This window comes from Bacillus rossius (assembly GCF_032445375.1).
Source record: "Bacillus rossius redtenbacheri isolate Brsri chromosome 4 unlocalized genomic scaffold, Brsri_v3 Brsri_v3_scf4_2, whole genome shotgun sequence".
Lineage (NCBI taxonomy): Eukaryota > Metazoa > Arthropoda > Insecta > Phasmatodea > Bacillidae > Bacillus > Bacillus rossius.
In genome coordinates, this window is record NW_026962011.1 from 52,931,817 (window position 1) to 52,951,554 (window position 19,738).

At 34.4% G+C, this 19,738-nt stretch overlaps 1 protein-coding gene across 2 annotated transcripts; it reads left to right on the forward strand.

Moving 5' to 3' along the window:
• Window positions 1–22: 22 nt before the first annotated feature.
• On the forward strand, window positions 23–18,518 carry LOC134541776 (large ribosomal subunit protein eL13). 2 transcript variants are annotated; one of them, XM_063385440.1, is made up of 5 exons: window positions 23–94; window positions 1,697–1,949; window positions 8,197–8,373; window positions 13,863–13,994; window positions 18,341–18,518. In XM_063385440.1, exons 2-5 carry the CDS (start codon window positions 1,704–1,706, stop codon window positions 18,455–18,457), a joined length of 672 nt encoding a protein of 223 aa, XP_063241510.1. In that variant the 5' UTR covers window positions 23–94; window positions 1,697–1,703; the 3' UTR covers window positions 18,458–18,518. The 2 variants fall into 2 exon arrangements, with proteins under 2 accessions (XP_063241510.1, XP_063241511.1); XM_063385441.1 differs by having other exon boundaries at window positions 51–232.
• The last annotated feature ends 1,220 nt before the right edge of the window (window positions 18,519–19,738 follow it).

Consider the following 19,738-nt stretch of genomic DNA (forward strand, 5'->3'; position numbering starts at 1 on the left):
TACTTACAATTCGAAGTGTGGCATTCATGTATCGGACGGAAACAAGGTTTGGCTCGTGAGAACTCTTTCCGGTGGTGTCAGGCGCCTGACGATTGTAGGTATTTAACAATTAATTATAAATCGGATTTATGTCATGCTATCTTTATAATATGAAAAAAAGTTATCATTGTTCTTGTAGTTTGGGTTGTGTGTAACATTTAAAATTCAAGCGCTGGTAGAGTACAGTATTACGGTTAGTAATTATTTTCGCGTGAAATGTTGTGTTTTTATTCTCTTAGCATGTGAACAAACTATTTATTTTACAAGTTATAAACACCTTGCATTTTGTGTTGCAGTTCACCATAATTTTGAAAAACAGTTTTTACCAAAATCACACCATATCTTAAAAGTTAAATCGGGAAATATATCTTACGACGTTATAGAGGTTATGTGGTTTCCGTTAACAGTACTGACACTATATTTACAGCAATACACAATACAGGTACAAAGGGCTTTCTACAAATGGTATCGTTTTACTGCCACTATATTAATATTTGATCTCCAGAGCCCTAAATTGTAACGTTCCTGTCGACACAGAACTTTTGAATTTAACCATAAACCATTGATGACGACAAACATAAGTAGTTCCAAAGTAAGGTACTAGTCACTTGAGCAAGTTGATGCATTCTATTCAATCACTTATTTACATCACAAAATAGTGATATATACAAATGTGATAAATAATTAAAAAGCTGCTAGTCACGTGAGCAAGTTTATCCAATCTATTAAATTAATGGATTTAATGATGTGTACTACTGTCATGTGTTTGTTATTATTAGTGTGAGCAGTGTAATTAAAGTCTGGGGCACAGTTAATTTTGACTTCTCACAGAAATAAACACTGGTAAATACCTACTACAAATTAGGTACAATGGTGAAGCTACATTAAAATTGATTAAATATTTTTAATAAATTTATATAACTATGGTTATTAAATAATGCTTGTTGATGAGCATTTTACGTTTTCTTAAAATAATAATTTTTATTTTGAAATAAATAATTTAAATATTTCTTGCTTTAATTAAGTTAAGTAGCTTTTTTTAAGGAGTATTTTCTGTATTTAAAAAATTTATTTGTAAGTTTGAATAATTAAACTCAAAAGTTAAATATGACTTTATAAGCTGAAACGTTTTGAAATTTAAAGAATTTAGGAATTTACATTTGGCAATACATTAGCAATAAACTATTGTGAAGGTTTTTTTGTTCATGATATACTAACCCTTTCAAAGTTTTCTATACGGTATTGAACTTTACTAGGTCATTAGAAGAAAAAAAAATTTATAATGGCTTAGTAAAGATTTGCAGTAAGAACATAATGGGCCCAATGTCTTATCTGCATTGACGTCATTGGAGATGATAAGTGATGTGATATGAAAGGGTGAGGGAAATGTGAATACCCTGAGAAAACCTAACAGCTCACTGCAGTGTCTGCCATGTTTCCCACTCATCACCTGCCCAATTGAATTCACTTATTGAATTGAATATAATCAAATTGTGTATAAGGTGCACAACATGTATTGTGGGATTCTTTAGTGCTTTATTTGTTCATTCTTCATAACATCAGTATACATCTGATTCACGAATTGGGATCACTTTGTAAATGCCCTTGTTTTTTATTTTTATTTTTTGATTAGTGAGAGCTCGGTTTTTTTTTTCAGAGTCAAAATGGCACCCAAAAGAAATAATATGATTCCTAATGGCCATTTCCACAAGGATTGGCAGCGTTTTGTGAAGACGTGGTTCAACCAACCTGCTCGCAAGTTCCGGCGAAGACAGGCCAGAATCAAGAAGGCGCGTGCCATCGCTCCGCGGCCGGCCGCCGGCCCTCTGCGACCAATCGTGAGGTGCCCCACTGTGCGGTACCACACAAAGCTGCGGGCAGGGCGGGGGTTCACCTTGGATGAAATCAAGGTTTGTGGTTTCTGGGTGCTTCTCGCTGACAAAGAAAGATAATTGATTGAAAAGAGTGGTGCTTGAGATACAATTCAGTTTTCAATTTTATTCACATAAAAGTTTTTGTAATGTGATGTCCAGGTCACATAGTTGATTACAGTGGTGAAGATGCTGTGCAAATCCCAAATAACAGTTTTTTTCTCAAAATCTAGGCAAATGCTGGGATGGTTTTTAACAATATGTTATGACTGATTCCTTGAACTTTGAATGATCTTAGTAGTGGTGAAGATGGATTCACCTTGATTTCTTGTTAATTTATGCTGTTTGTCATAGCAAAAATAACCTTCTGAAATCGACAACAAAAATGAAGGTTACCATCAGATGTCGCGACTTTTTAGAAAAAAGGAAACACTGCATCTAAATTTACCCTGAGGGATGGTTTCTTAATTCATACTGTTTGTGAAAAATAACAGTTAAAAGTTTACATTACAATAGCTGTGTTTTAACACTGCAGCCACCAGTCATTGTTTATCTGCAGTGTATCTCTTTTGCGCACAACTTTACCCAACTATTGAGAATCAAAAATACTCTAATTCTTCTGCATTTCATATATTGAAGTTTAACCCTGGAACCTGATAACATGATCCTGTTGTACATGATGCTTGTTTTAATTCAGTAAGTTGGAAGACCTATACGTTAAAAAATTATTGTCATATAATAATGAATTGTCAAATAAAAAAAATTTTTCCCCCTACAATTATAAATCTGTATTTTTCAATTTCTTTAGTGTGCAGGATCTTCTGAACTAAAACAGCATCATTTACAACAGTATCAAGCCAACAGGATCAAGTCTTCAGCACCCAGGGATGAACACCAGCCATATCAAACAGAATATAATGTAATCAAAGAATTCCTAGGAAGACTGCAAAATTCAATTTGTCAGCACGTATTCCTCAGAAAATGAATGACTTTAATACAGTAGAACCCGTTTATAGTGAACCCGCCTATAATGAATTCCCGTTTATTGTGAATTTCCGTCTCGGTCCTGGCAAAATGATGTGAGGTTATGTATTAATTTATTGGATATAGCGCACAACTTTTGTCAATGTTGATACGTTTTCCCGTATACCACGAACAAATTTTGCCGACATAATGCATATTTATCTCAAATATTTTCATATAATTACAAGTATTTTCAGAAAACGTCTATTCTGGATCACATTAACGTTTTTCTCCGCAATATGCTACTCGATTGTCCACTGTTCATATTATAAACAAGTCGTAATCTAGTGGCCTCGGTAGGCTACGTGTAGCCAGAAATGGTGCTCAGTTTGGTGAAAATAAAAAATAGTTTTCCCTGCATAGTTAAAGAATGGGCGAACGCGTGTACATTTAATAAGTTATCAAAATTAAACATAAATTACCGCCACACAAATACGTACAGCGAAACCCCTTATTTACGTTACCGTTATTTACGTTTTCCCGTTATTTGCACTATATTCTTCAGGTCCCGTTTGGTTCCCATATAGTCCAATACAATACTTTCCCGCGAATTACGTCTCAAAAATCGAATCAATCCCGCTATTTACGTCACGAACAACCATAAACAACCAGAAAATACCGTGGAGCTAGTAGGCAATGAACATTTTAAATAGCAAAATATACATATTTTATAACATGAAAAGTTGCTTTTATTTCTAAACATGTAATAATTTAAGCCTAGGCGTGTAAAAGTACGAGTAATTATAGCAGGAGACAATCTAAAATGCACGAGGGAAAAACGTAAACTCATGAATGTACAAACATGGCTGCTTGTAAGTTCTGATACTGTATTTATGTCACAACTTAGCCGAAATACTGGTACGAGACATAAACTTCACAAGATAAAATGAGCGGTGTCTTGGTAACTGTTTTATACGTCTTTTATAATTTGGGAAGTATTGTACAGTTGACGCCATATTTTTTAAACTAACCATTTATTTCTGGGGATCGTAAATAATTAATTATTGGTATCAAGACATCATGATAAACGTAAACTTGAACATGTCACGGCAGCGAGAAAACTGGTGCGTATACCAATAAACTGGTATTAGAACTGGATAAAATTGGTACACGGGAGGTGGAGCTTATATTTTTTTCCGCTAAGCTCGCATCTATTGGTTGGCGGCTGATGGCGTCATGAGTCTGGGCGGAGCATAGAGTGCGCATGCGCCGCCGCGTCGTTACAGCAGCTGACCGAGTACAATGACCTTTCTCCGCGTTTGGCGCGCTATTGACGGTAAATATTCATCAATTTGCGGCCTTTTCTTAAAAAATTTTTTACTGTGAGCAATGTGTATGTAGCCCGTATTTGTTATAAACCCTGCCGGTTGCAACTGTATTTATAATTTGGAGAGGCAAATAATCTCCTTGAACAGCCAAAAAAGCAAGCAGAAGAAAATTTCAAATTTATTTTTTAGGAAGTAATCAGAAAAACATTTTGGCTTTCATTCTTTTTTTATTTTTGTCAAATGTGGTAAATTAATAATTGATTAAATACTAAAGTAAAATTTGTTGTTAGTGTGTTTGTACCTGCATTGTAGTATGTGCTATTAAACAAAAGGAAAAAAATTCTAAATAAGGTAAACTGTACTCCTTTTTATGCTTTTCCCTTTATTTACACTTTCCCGCTTTTTACACTTTTTTACTTTGTCCCCATGAAAAGTGCAAATAAGGGGTTTTGCTGTATGTACATTATAGCAACAAATTCAATATTTTTCAGCTCATTTTTATTGTTCACGTTTCGGACATTTTGATCGAGTAAGGTTCGTAAGACTACCACTAGATAGAACTCTGTGGACTAAATGTTTCCATAGAAAGTAAGAAATTTTCGTTCCAGCTTTAGCAACTGCGATACTAAATGATACGTAGTGATCTTTGATGCGCCAGATTCGTTATTTTTCGTTTATTTACTTTTGACGGTAAAAAGAATTTTGTTTTATTAAGCTGCAAATGTGCTTCAATAAGAAATACGTACATAAAAAAGGGTGAAAAACGCAGTAAAAAACGTAAGGCATTCATTATCTGTGCGAGATAAACTAGACATTATTGAAAAGGTAGACTTTAACCCCACTGTCCTGCACGTGTTAATAGCAAAGGAACTGGGAATTACAACATCCACATTAAGTACAATATTAAACAAGCTGAACAATCTTCTTTCTCAAGCTGCGAATACATCACAGAGTACCTATTAAACGCCTGAAAAAAGGAAAATATGCAGATGTTGAAAAACCATTAATAGAAAGTTTGTACATGTATAGTGTATTAAAAATAATATCTGCATTTGCTCATAAAACTGTTGCTTTGAGTATTTTCATTCGTTATTTTCTTGTCTTTTAGGCCTATGTGTAGTTAAGATTTTGCTTTTGAGTATGTATTGCCAATATAAAAGTTTTCCCAGATATAAAGTTTCCCCTCTATAGTGAACATATAAACTACTCCCTTCAGATTCATTATAACAGGGTTCTACTGTAATTAATTTTTTTTTTTGCCTCCCTTTTGACTCCTTCGTTACGTGACTCAAATAGTACATACTTGAAATGCATTGTAATGCATTTAAATGCAATGTAATGAAACTAGAGGTGGACGGGAATAGCATTTTTACTTCGGGACGGGATTCGGTCGGGAAGTACATCAGATTTTCGGGATCGGGATCGGGAGCAAGAGCAGTAAATTGTCTCTTAGCTTGATGTGCAGAAAATTATATGTACTTTTAAAATGTGCGTATTTTTGTCTTTTTTTTTTCTTTTTTTTTTTTCAATAAACCATCCACATTTATAAACCAAATCACAGAAAAGGAAAGACACACAAATACAAATAATAAATAACATAAAATGTAATAAATACAAACATCTTGTGTCCTACTCTACTTTAAATTTTCATGAAGAAACACCAACTCTTCAACATGTTCACTTGTTAATTTAAGTACATTGCAACTTGTATTTGGTAATTTTTTTTAAAGAACTTCCAAATAGGCGCAGAAGACACACCTGGTTCACTTTTGCTACTGCCTGGAATGCCAGGCTCCATTATTCACACAAGTGTATAAACTACCCTTTTTTTTTTAAATGAAATTTGACGGAAATAATTATCACGCCTACTTTAAAAATACCACTTGTTTTTAATTGTTCACTTTCATTCTTACATAATGACCAACGACTAAAACGTAAAACCATCTCATGTTTATGAAAGACGTTTATGGCATAAACATTTGAAACCAAGATGGCGTCTTTCATTTTATTAGTGTTTCGAATATTACGCGTTTGGCAACACTGCGTATTGTTGCTCTTGTTAATTTTCAAGACAAATTATAACCTAAAAATACGGCAAAGATGTTAACATTCGCCAAACTTAATAATATTCAACATTGAGTTATTTATTTAGTCAGAGAGTTATTTTAAACTATGTTTATGAACGAGTGTTGAATTTACGTTATTGTTTATAATATGTATTTTATTTTTTGTGATGTCTTTGTACTTTGTTTAATACGTATACGAAGTTTTTACGGGACGTATGTATACATAACGTATTTGTAGAATATAAAAATTAGTACGACGAAGGTTTTTACTATTTAAAAAAAATTGTTTTCCCGAGGTATTATCGCAAAGAGAAAAATTATTTTCCCGAAGTTCGGGAATGGTTTTTTCCCGAATTTCGGGATCCCGTCCACCCCTAAATGAAACAAACATTTCCCTCTTTTTTTTAATATTTTGTTTTGTCTAGTTATTGGTGTTTATTGTAGTGTTGTATTTTTTGTGTCTGTTGATGTGTTTATTTGTTATCACCGCCAATATGTGGTACTCTTTCCTGGTGTGTTGGCCATGTGTTCTCACCTGCTATGGCACCACCGGGGAGGGAGTCCATATGTTTGCGGTGAGAACCTTATGTTTGTCCGTGTATAATTAATTATCGTGCCCACCGACTGTTGGTGTGCATGTCACAATTTTAAATAAAAGATAATAATAATACAATTACTATGCTAATAAAAACTTAAAATATAAGCATTAAAAATTCCTTACAATTGCAATACAGTTGTTATTTAAACAAATTTCATTACTGCACCACCACCTACATTGACTAAAGTTCTCCAAAAAAACAGGTAAAAAATGATTGTAGGTGATGGCATGAATACATAGGTAGGTATTATAATGTAGACTCTTATTTTTTCACAGTCCAGTAGGAATTAAGAAACCTTTCCTTTCAGGGTTAATTCAGGAACGTCTCAATATTTGGAAAACATTTAGTCCTATTTATCGCGTATAAAAATAAAAAGTGATGGCAACATAAAAGCACAGGTATTGTATTGCAAAATATAAAATTTTAATTTTTCACAAACTAGTAGGAATCGTGAAACCATCCCTTCAAAGTAAAATTAGGGATGTGTGTACTGTGTGAAAACCATGTTTTCCGATTTTTTTCTTTCTGTTCTAAAAATCTGTGACGTCCGATATTACCTAAATTAATACTTAAACACGTATAAAACAGCCAATGTTAAGCTGATGTCAAATAATACATCCTTAGACAACTCGAGAGAATTTTGTAGAAGGAATTTGGTCAGAAAAAATGACAGCACAGGCTAACATAATAGGCTTTTTGATTCAGTTGCAACATTTCAGGAACTGGCACAATTTATTCTTCCGAAGGACAAATAGACTTGATAAATGGACTTCTAAAGCTTTGGTATGGTAGAGTAGGGTTTCAAATTGTTCTAGCACGATCTGACTACGGAAGAGGCAGGGATATCCATGTGTCTGGTATAGTAGTATTACGTTTGCCTGACTGTAGATGCTTCGAGCTTGAACTGAAAGTAATCTATAATGTGAAAAAAATTTCAGACTGCAGCAAGTAAATGAGTACAGGGATCCCTGAAAGAATAAGTAAATGAAAATGTAAGATGGTGGACTTATAAGAAGTTTTGGGGAATCCGTGTGTTTCAGTAAATGTTAAACAAGAAGTTTTGGGGAATCCGTGTGTTTCAGTAAATGTTAAACCTGTGACCTTTGTTGCTCAACTTCAGTGTGTTGTTTCAACCATACCCCTCTTTCCCCTGTGGTTTTTGTGAGTGGCAGGCAAGATTAGTTTTGAAGCTGTCTCTATAAAGAAGGATATCTCCAAAATGCTATTTCCCATTAGTAAGAAACAGGACTGTTAGTGCTATCCTCCAAAGGACACTCTTAAAAATAAAATAAAAAACTTTGCTGACTTGTAGTTGTGGTGTTTGTTATAGGGTGCTGGTTTGAGCGTTGGTTTTGCCAGGTCTGTTGGCATATCCGTGGATCACCGTCGTCGCAACAAGTCGATTGAGTCGCTCCAACAAAATGTGCAGCGTCTGAAAGAATACAGGTCCAAGTTGATCATCTTCCCGCTTCATCCCAACAAGAAGCTGAGGAAGGGTGAAGCTACCGTGAGTACTCGCAGACTATTATTTGACTTGTGCTCATTAGTCTGGTCATTGAATCATATTATAATTAGCAGTTGGTGATTTTGTATGGTTACAAATTTTTTAGGCAAAGTTTATTAGGCCTATGATTGCTTTGAAATGAGTAAAAATAATAATTCTCCTTGCATTATTAAAATTTAAATCTATTTATTTTGAGAAGTGTGTCTGGAAATTTTTTGCTAGCCTATTTTTCCAGAATTATTTTCCTTCAACTTTGATTTACATAAATAAATCTCTACAAGTATTACATTTTTGTTATTTTTTTGCATTTAGTAATTTTTGAAATAAAATTTTTACTTGCCATATCATGTACATAAGTGCAGAATTTACCTTATATAGGTACAGTAAAACCTCAGTATAAGAAACTTGAAGGGATTGATTTCGGGTGTGTTTGTTATAGTGAGGTTTCTTTATAACGAGGTGAATTCAAAACTACAAGTGATATGTATACAAAAAAGAAATTAAAAAGAATTGAATGCATGACGCTAAGGGCCGCTTGCAGAGTAAGGTAAGTAAATCCAAACAAAAACTTTGACTGTTAATTGAAATGGAGAAATACTTTATTTTGCTTTAAAGTGACAACTATGCAAGCCTCTGTGTGTGTGTGTGTGTGTGTGTGTGTGTGTGTGTGTGTATATATATTACTAAGACAAACTTTTTGTAGTGGGGTGATTCTACAATTATAGGATATTTCTGTATACCTAAAAAAACAAATTGTCAAATACGTTTTAAAATTTCCAAAAAAATAATTTTAATATTTTAAGAGGTACATAATTATGGCATGGTATCAGCAAAGCTTAAATATTTTTATATGTTTTTGTTTTCATTTTTGTATACTTTCACAACCATGTAAATGACATGTGGGCATGTTAATAACATTCATGAGCATGTGAATGATCAGATATACAGCAAATACAAAATTAAATGCAATTTGATTGATTAATATAAAATGTTTTAATTATACTCTGAAACAAACTCTTGCTAGGATTACTTTGAAATTTAGCATAAGTTTTTTACACTTTCACAAATTTTAAATTTAGTTTAACACTTAGGGTCTTCGCAGTACTTCACTACAGAGTTTATCAATTTTTGATTTTTCAGGCACTTTGAATTTGGTTGATGATGCTGGAATAGGTGGTTTGATCATGCACAAAATTCCTTCTCTTGGGTGTAGTTAACAAAAGTATTTTTTCAGAACATCTGGTTCTGCTGCCAAGTTCAATATTTTGTGGCACTTCATGATCTATCTGCAAACTTTCGATTTCGTTATAAAGGAGTTCGTTGTAAGAGGTTTTACTGTATACTCTAAATTGTTAAATTCTTATACTAGGCCTACCTATAATATTTATTGTTACCTCTATATTACAGCAAAAGTTCCATTAAAAATTTTATATAGAATACGTAGTTGTAGAGTATGTAAAGGCTAATTTAAGTAATGAAAATAAAGTATTTATTAGTGTGTAAGGAATAGTCAGATTTTGGTTTTGTTTGTATAACAAAAGTTGATGGATAAAATTTGCATATTTTTAGTAAGAAAACAGTAATTAACTCTAAAGGTATTACAGTAAAACCTTTTTGTTGCGACCCCATTTATTGCGACCACCTCTCTATTACAACCCGATTTTGAGGAACCGTGAAAAAATTGCCGAAAATCCAAAGAAAATCGGACAGAAAATAAGTTTCTTGTGGTGAGTAGCGTCTTACTGCGTTTCTCTTGCCCAGTGCTGTACTGCAGTAGGCAGCACATATCTAAAAATAGATACCACTTCCTGTCGGCCGCTGTCAGCGCTTGACAACCCCCATTCCACGTCTTTTGCCGGCAGGGTGCAGATAAAGGTTTTGGTGGCAACGAGTTTACGTTTAGCTTTTTGCGAGTGTCTAGTGTGGTACGCAGTTAAGGCAAAGCTACCTGCTGGATTTCTCTTGATTTTTATTACTATCGGTTGACATAACACAGCGACCGACTGGATGCACGCCCGCCTCGACTTGTTTTAACTGCTGCAGCGATGTTTATTTTGACAGCTCAAGCAATTATCTTTTCCCGTGGGTTGATAGAAAAAGGTCGCTTCACCCAGCATAAAAAAAAAGGCAACGCCACTTATTCCCCACGCAGGAAACACACTGGCTGCCGTCTGTCTTCCCCGCATTTATGTTTCTTCTAACATTCCACGTCTCGCCTCTCGCGCGAGCAATAAAAAAGCGACCACGCATTGGGCCGTTTTATGCTTTGTTTGGTGACAGCAGCTTGATTTTATTCGGTATGTTCCTTTTCATAGGACCCTTGCTATTAAAATACATTTATATTTAAGTTTGAAAGCTTGTAAATTCCTTGCCAGAGATGACTGAACTCGAACTTGGTGTGACTAGTGACATATTTTGACCCCTCCCTCCCCGCTTTAGTACACCTTTCATAATAGCCCAATTTTACAGGAGAAGGGAGGGTGAAATGAGTATTTTCTCACTGAAGGTTTTTCAAAGGAAGCAAAGTTGGGGTGTTATAAGGAAGGACACTGGATGGTTTGTGTGTCTGGGAGGGAGGGGTGAGCTTATGTGTCATGAAGCTGCTGCCGCCAGCCAGCCGGGCGAGCTTCGTGTGCGCCCACTCGCGTTGCAGAACCTACCGCTGCCATATTTTTAAAGAAAATGTCCCATTATTTTTTTGTTATTCTTACATGAACATTATTGGAAGTATTAAAGCAGACACAAAAATACGCTGTGTGTTAAAATGAACAGATTTTAATGATTTTTCATTTAGTTTTTTTTTTTTTTTTAATTTTTTCTGATTTTCACATTTTGGTCAAAATGTCCAATTTTTTGACGGTTCCCGAGAATGTATTCGTAAAATCACTGCTTCGTTAAATCCGGGGTTCGTGACATCGGGGTTCTAGTGTATTTAACTACGGCAAGCAGAAAATGTACATGTAAACTAACCAGTAAAAATAAACTGTGTTTTGACATATTTTCTTTAGAGGTGGCCTGTAGGGCGACGGGCTTGTCATGAAGGTTGAAGTGGGTTTAAAGAAAAGCCGTCTAGCATTGTGAGTGACAGCATCCTGCCATTGTACGGCTGGTTTCTTAGCGAGTAGCGGTTTGGGAGGGGGGGGGGGGGGGAATGAAATCAACTGAAAATTTCGGAAAACATCTATTACGACCCGATTTCGGGGAACCGTGAGGGGTCGTTTCAGAGAGGTTTGACTGTATTTAACAAATGTTCTTAAAGAAAAATCAGGGTATATTTGTTATTGCACCATACACCAAAGGCTAATTTAGTTTCATGTTCTATCTTAGCAACGATTGGTGCAGAAAATATATTCAGGGTTGCAGAGCCGTCCATGAAATTTTTTCTGTATGGCTTTGAAATCCTGATACAATTTTGTATCCTTGGATAATTTTTTTTAAATTAGGTGTTATAAAAGTGTGTTACTTTTTACACTTTTGTTATATTGTAAACAGTTACTTTGTTAAGCATATGTTTTAATGTGTTAATCAGTGAATTAGTCTAGTTGCATTTTGTTATTTTAGTAAGAAAATATTAATAAACTCTACCAGGGATTATCTGTAGTGAAGGGTCGAGACTCGAAAAATCGAGCGAGTCAAGTCGAGCCGGAGAAACTAAACTCGGCTTGAAAACCGAGTTGATTAAGATCGTGTCCTCCAGTCTCGTCAAAGTTTAGTTTTTGGCTCGACCATAATGTTGCACAATTTACAATCGAGAAGGTATTTATCCGAAACCATGCACTTTAAAATAAAATAAAATAAAACTTATTATTTAGGCCTACCTAGTGGAAAACCTCTGATCCAACATTGAAAACGAAGTTGGAATATTATTTATTTTCGATCGTGTATAACCGCAAACAGTGCATCCAATCCTTCAATATGGACTTAATATTTCTTATTGCAACAAAATACCTTCATTTAACTATAACGGAATTTAAAAAATGTTTTCCAGATTTAGTCCTGAACAAGACCACGAACATAGTCAATATTTGGGCAGCTTTGGAAGTAAATAATATTTATTACTAAACACTAGATAACCGCCATTTTAACTCCAGGCCAATGGCCTACGTAAGTCATCATACGGCCAGGGAATGTTGCCACTTTGACAAATCAATATCAACAATAATTGAAATCTCCAACTAGTTTTCCATGGCCGAACGGAACATTGAGGCTGTTGAAGTTTATGTTTACACTTGAAAGTAATGTTTGCGTCGCCGGCGTCGTATTAATCATAAACGGTTTAGTATTAGTGTTTGTACGACCTGGGACGTCATAAAGTGACGAACAGAAATCAAGAGCAGAGATTTGGGCATTTTTTGAAAAAAATTGATCATCAAACAGCTAGATGCAAGTGCTGCAAAAAGTTTGACTCATCTCGACAAATTTCCATGAGTTCGACTCGAGCTCGACTCGAAAATAAATTTCTTTGTTTAACTCGAACTCGACTCAATGCTGAAGTAGGGTGACTCGACCCATCACTGATTATCTGTTATTGCACCATACACCAAAGGCTAAATGGTTTTATATTCTATGTTAGCAACGATTGGTGCATAAAATATATTCAGGGTTGCAGAGCTGTCCACGAAATTTTTTCTGGATGGCTTTGAAATCCTGACACAATTTTGTATCATTAAATATTGTGACAGTTTATCTGTTAGAATTGTATTTAAATGTGTGAATGCACAAAATAGTTTTATTGCATTTTCTCATTCTAGTACTACAAGGAATTCATTTTGTTTTTTAAGTAGGTATTGTTTGATCAGGGTTTCTGCATGTCAAAAAAAAGTGACAAAACTGAATGACTGGTCACAAGCAGTAATGATGCTAAGTAAAAGTATCCCTGTAATATAAATGAGTTTAAAGAAAAAATTGATGGGCCCACCTATACAGGCAGTGAGGTAGGATGATAAGTGCGATGCTCACTGGTGCTTCTAGTCGCCTCTAGCGCAAGGCTCAGGACTGGCACGTGGTCTTCTTGTCGTGCATTAGATAGCAGGCCATTGGGTACTTTCAAGAATCTTTACAAGGCATGTAATGTTTAAAAATTATGATGAAAAATGTTTTTTTTATTCTATTCGCTCTCCTTATATGTACAGTTAAAAAACTAAATCTTAAAGCAGAATTACCTATCAGCCCCAGTACATTGTTAATTGATTTTCGTAAACAGACATTGAATATCTTCAGCAGTTTTCAAACTGTGTGGTTTCTTCTGAAGATCTGCACACCTTGTGTGCCCAAGTAGGCGGGCCCTGAATAGATCCAGAAAAAGTGTTGAAATTGGTTCGCCGGTATTTTTAGACCTTTTTAATTATGTTGTTGTGCAAGACTGACTAATCAAAACAAACAAACAAAATTTGCACAGGGAAAAATTAAAATATTTATTTTGGAGTAGGATTTTGGGAACCATAGTCTGTCTAGAATATAAATTACTCTTTTCTTTGGACTTATGTTTGCAGGAGGAAGAAAGGAAAGTTGCTGTGCAACTGAAGACTCCAGTGATGCCAATAAAACAACCAACCATCAAACCTAAAGCACGTGCCATCACTGAAGAAGATAAGAAGTTCTCTGCCTTCACTGCTCTGCGCAAGGTAAAGTAACTAAAAACTTTGTGTCTGCAGGTCACAAAAGTTTCAAAACTGAAGGATTTGTCACGTGACAAAAAAATTCCTAAAATAGACAGTAAAGGTGCTGGAAGTCAAAAAACTAGGTTCCAGCAGCTTTTTCCTAACTTGCATTAAATTTTTTGAAGGGCTGTGTGCAATTCTGGTTTTTATTGGTCATTTTGGTTTTACATTTACCCATCATTGGTCATGTGTTACAGTTAAAAGCTTGTGATTAGACTTAAAAACTAGTATATATTTTATCTTACTATGATAACAGAACTTGTACATATAACAATAAAACCACATATTGCTGTTGAGAGTAAGTTGATCACATATTATATTATTAATGATATACTTGAAATTAGGCCTTTGCAGAACTGCCAACCCTCCCGCTTTAGGCGGGAGACTCCCGATTTTATACCCTTTCTCCCGCCCTCCCGATTTGTCATTCAAATCTCCCGATTTTTGGTTCTGTTTATCTTGAAGTTTCTAATGCAATAAATTTATAGAATTAATATGCTTGTACCATTATTCCGTACAATCGTATAGTAACTACGGTTCGTACCATAACGTGTAGTTAATTTAATAACCTAAATGCCCACAATTGTCGGCTAAAACGCTTGGTTAAGCGTACATCTAAGAAAGAAACGTAGTTATTTACGATAATTATGGGAGCTGTTTTGGTACACGTTCGTCATTGGTGTTTATTAGCCAAACAGAAAAAGGTTTCATTTGTTTTCCAAGATGGCGTGTGTTGTCAACATTGTAAACTGTATTTTCGGTGGTGTTGGTTTGAAATAAAGACGGAGTGGATTAATAATGAGTTTATGATACCACTGTTTACATTCGTGCGCAAATTCGCTTCGGTTTGTCAGCCGGCTATGTGTGAATTGTTTGTTCGTCCCCGAACAAATTCGCCTTTGTTCGCATCTGTGCCCACAGACGAAGTGTAGAGGTAGCATTATAGTACAGTCTTCGAATTTATTCAACGGTGTATTCATAAAAATATTATTTTGTGGAAGTAGTTGCGTGATGAGTATTTTGTATGCATTGTTTAGTTGTAGGCCTACTCCGCAATATGGATTTAATAGAAATGGCGCTAAGTAAGCCTACAGTGAAGTATCTTGCTATGTACAAGAAGACATTTAGTGACGAATTTCCGTGTATTTTGCAATCGAGGAAAGGTGAACATGCTGCATTTTGTTCTTTGTGTCGTGAATTTTTCGTCTCGCATGCCGAAAAGGGCGACATTGTGAAGCATATAAATACGAAGAAACATGCCGTCAATGCTATGGCATCAAATCAGAAATTAGACGTTTTTCGTGACACAAGTCGGAAAGAAGATAGTGTGACAAAAGCAATGTGTTTGTTAAAGTATTTTATTTTAGAACACAATTTGCCCATTGCTTGTGCTAATCATGCTGGTTTACTCTTTAAAAAAAAATTAAATTTACAAAATAAATTTCCCCCCCCCCCCCCCCCCCCCCCCCCCACCCATCCCCCCGCCAATAAAAAACCTCCCGCTTTTGGACTGGCCAAAGTTGGCAGGTATGCCTTTGGGAAGCTTCAATTAAGCACATAAAATTGCAGCTCCTTTTAATATTTGATTTGACTTCACCAAGCAATTTGCTAAATGTTTTATTTGAAGCTTCACATCTGCTGAGAAGCTTTGCATTTGTTTGCAGAGCTTTAAAACATTGGAAGCCAAAAATATGGTTGTAATTTTTTTTTTTTTTTTTTTTTTTCATGTGTTGTTTGAATAAAGTTGGTTACTTAACGTCACGAAGCGCTACTCATTCGATTCTTGAACTAACTGAGAACGCCTTCCTTTAAGTGCTGGAATCAGTACTCGAAAACCTTTAGATTCTAAGTGAGATTTCACATCACGAAAACCACAGTCCAGAACGAAAGTGTATTTTAATTTTTTTACCTATGCTCCACCTATTAGATTGACTTGGAAAAATTATATGTTGTAAAAAGAGGTCCGATTGTCTAATAGAAAAAAAAAACTGGTAATTGTATCTCGTGAGTGACCGGGAAAAAAAATCATGAAAACTAAATTAATTTTTTTTTGGGTAGTTAAGTTTGTGGGATTAGGTTCTTGATTTATTTTGTGAATCGCCTCGAATATATTTACAATACGTATATATTTTTTTCTCATAAAAATCGGTCCAGTAGATCTTGAGAAAAAATCTTCGCCAAAAATAGTAGTGGTATTTTTATCTTTGTTCCTAGTGCAACTTTATGGTTGAAATTGGGGGTGACGGGTGAGTTTGTAATCCATCAGATGCAACTTTTGGCCGAAATTTGGAACGAATGCGCGTGGGGGCTTCTCACCCCTACGTAGCCGGCTATGGCCTTTGATGAAGAAATGTCTTCTGTTATCTTTAAAAGATTTGTGCAATGGGAGTGCATGACTTGATGTAAGTTTTTGGACATACGCCATTGCTAAGAACTTTTTCTGTTGAAGAAAAACTAATAAATAAAATAAATAAATAAAAATAAAAATAAAAATACTCAAAAAAAGATACAAAAAACACACAAAATTAAGCAAACAATTGCTGTTGTCAACAAGGATATGAACACCACAAAATATTCCGAAACAGGAATATGGTCAGCAAACAAAGAAAAAACAAAGAAAAATGTACTGAGAGAACGAAAAAATCCCCACAAATGATTTTTGTGTTGTCATCATTTGTGGGGATTTTTTCGTTCTCTCAGTACATTTTTCTTTGTTTTTTCTTTGTTTGCTGACCATATTCCTGTTTCGGAATATTTTGTGGTGTTCATATCCTTGTTGACAACAGCAATTGTTTGCTTAATTTTGTGTGTTTTTTGTATCTTTTTTTGAGTATTTTTATTTTTATTTTTATTTATTTATTTTATTTATTAGTTTTTCTTCAACAGAAAAAGTTCTTAGCAATGGCGTATGTCCAAAAACTTACATCAAGAAATGTCTTCTGATTTTTTATTGAATTTAATATTCAATTGAACTTTAGTTTGTTTTTCGAAATGGACATTTAGGGACCCCGAAATGTCGTTATCCGGTTATACGCAAAATTCTCAAAAAAAAAAAAAAATCACAAAATTCACCTGTTTTTTTTTTTTGTTTTTTTTTTTGTTTTTTTTTTTTTTTTTTTCCCCGTGATGTTTAAACATGTTTGATGAAACACAAAGTTTGGCGCAAAATACAGCTGTTTTCACGACATGATAGATGCCATTTCTGTAAATGTCACACCATTGGTCATAAATTTTTGACACAGGAAACAAATTTCAATATCTCAAATGTAATATTTTTTTACCCCAGCACAAATCAATTTTATTAATGACCGCCTCAAACGTGAAACTTTGGCCTTTGTCCATGGTCTTTGTACTGTGCCTACAACGTGGAGTTAAACATATTGTTTATTTTATCTTTGGTTATTTTGTTTATAAGCGGGAGCGATGGCTTTGCTTACGCGTATTTTATATTGTACAAGGATTTATGTTACTTATCTTTTATTACTCTATGTACACAACAAATGTGTGGGGGAAAAAATGGTGAAAAACGTCGTTTATCGAAAAATGTAATACTGAAATACCCTATCCTCACTTTTCTTTATATTTTATGTTTTTGTAATTTTATAGTTTAGCCCAAGAAATAATTGTTAACGTTATGAAAAAAAGTTTACAATGTGTTATGTACGTTTCGCCCCATTCTTTTGTTTACAGTTAGTTCGTTAATACATCTAGAAATGTACACATTGTGTAGGTTATGCTAATTGTGAGATATTTGCTGTTTTTAATACCTACCATGTGTGATTTCACTGTAAGATATTTTAGTGGGGGTGTGTGTGTGTGGTTGTGGTTTTTTTTATATATAATTTTATGATATGTTGCAACCTAATCAACCATTCACACAATGTCAGAGTACTTTTAAAGTATCTAACCCAACAACTTGTTAAACTAGTTAAATTACTTTAAGTATCAAAACACCCTCCTAGAAAATGATTGGATAAAAAGGTAGTGAAATAAATAATTTTTAATTCTTTTTCTTCAGAATTGTCATAAGTTCTAACTTTTCAATTCACAGTGTATATAAAACAAATTATTAAGGGAAAATAGGCAAAAATGGACATTGATGCTGAATTTTAGAAGTAGCGTTAAATACACAGCTTTTTTTTTGCACTAATTTTGTGTTTTAGTACCAACTTTTTGTACCGCTCTTGCTTTATTTTTAACGTCGCTTTTGATCAATTTTTACAGTTTTTTAGGGTCCCTATAGATAGTTGTATCTCTACTACCATGCATGTATGTTATTAACTTAACGACTGTAATTCTTGCTATTTTAGGCACGTGCTGATGCTCGTCTGGTCGGTATTCGGGCCAAGAGAATCAAAGAAGCAGCAGAAAACCCTGATGATGTGTCAAAGGCTGCTGCCAAAGATGGGAAGAAAAAGAAGAAGTAAATACGGAATGATTTTTTGTGTATGATACATAATAAAAGTTGAAAATTGGTTGTACTGGTGACAGTATGTTTCTATTATTTCTTCTGATGTCAGCTCTAATGCAGCACGGTGCACTAAGCTCTGCCAAAGGGTCTTCTACTATGTGATTGTAATTTTTTTTGGCAATTTATCTGTTTTTCATAAATGTTTGTCGTTTATTGGTGACTGACTTGGATGTAATTTTTTACCTTCTGTTATTAAGGCAGGGGGAAAAATTGAAGATAATGGAGGATAGAATTTTCTTTACTTGAAATGCTAAAGGTTGTGGTTAAAATAATAAAACTGGGTGCCACTCACATAGTGAGTAAGAATAGAGCCAAGATTTGATGGTGTTATAAAAAGCAAGTATCATAATTAAAAATTAAGGATTTTGTCTTTATCATTATTTAATAATTAAATGAACTAAATATTATATACTTAGTTGATAATATTTAATTTATAATTCTATATTCTAATAGACAAAATGAGGCAATTCAGGTACTTTCGCTGCATTTCGGTGTTATGCAGTGTATTGACTTAGTTTCGCTGTTATTTCTGTTGTATCGCTATTCACCATTTAATGTTGCCTCTAGTTATGAATTATGCTTAAATACTTGGGAGGTCCTAGAAAGAATAATTATAATGATCGGTCCTTGGTAATGCTGCAGTGTTTAAAGAAAAAATAGTTTACAGTGATGGTGCAGATGTAACATAACACGTATTGCCAAATTTCATTGAGGTAAATGTTTGTCAGTAAATATATAGTGTTGATTTTCTAATTATTTAAAAGTGTTCATTACACATAGCCTTGCATTGTTTTTCCAGTAAATTGTTAAACATTTCAATGTGGAGAACAATATAGATTTATTCACAATTTGTAGACTATATCACATTCACAGATTGTCTTTTGTTAAACATGCAGTTGTTGGATTATGATTTTCTGAAATAGCTCAAATTCAGCATACTCGTTTCTAATTTGTATCGCATGTGAAGTAACCCTTGGTGATGTGTAAAGTATGTACTGCATAATGGCTCACTTGCGTATAAAGGACGTACTGTGGGTCATACTCATTCAAGAAGGAAAGTTTCACTCATAATTTGAACTCATCCCAAGGAAATCGGAGGGGGTGAAGTCCGCTCCTCCCCCTTGTTAAAAAGTGTCTATGAGCTAGATTGTATGGTCCATGTCAGCCAAATTGGAGAAAAGCCTAAACAGACATCCACACTCATACTCTGCGAAGGGTACAAGTGTGTATAAAACAA

What these genes read in the sequence shown, in the direction of transcription:
- LOC134541776 (XM_063385440.1), top strand. Translation starts at nt 1,704, where the DNA reads ATGGCACCCAAAAGAAATAATATGATTCCTAATGGCCATTTCCACAAG. An exon ending in TCACCTTGGATGAAATCAAG is followed by an intron (nt 1,950 to 8,196) that starts GTTTGTGGTTTC and finishes TGTTTGTTATAG; the next exon opens with GGTGCTGGTTTGAGCGTTGG. An exon ending in CCTTCACTGCTCTGCGCAAG is followed by an intron (nt 13,995 to 18,340) that starts GTAAAGTAACTA and finishes TTGCTATTTTAG; the next exon opens with GCACGTGCTGATGCTCGTCT.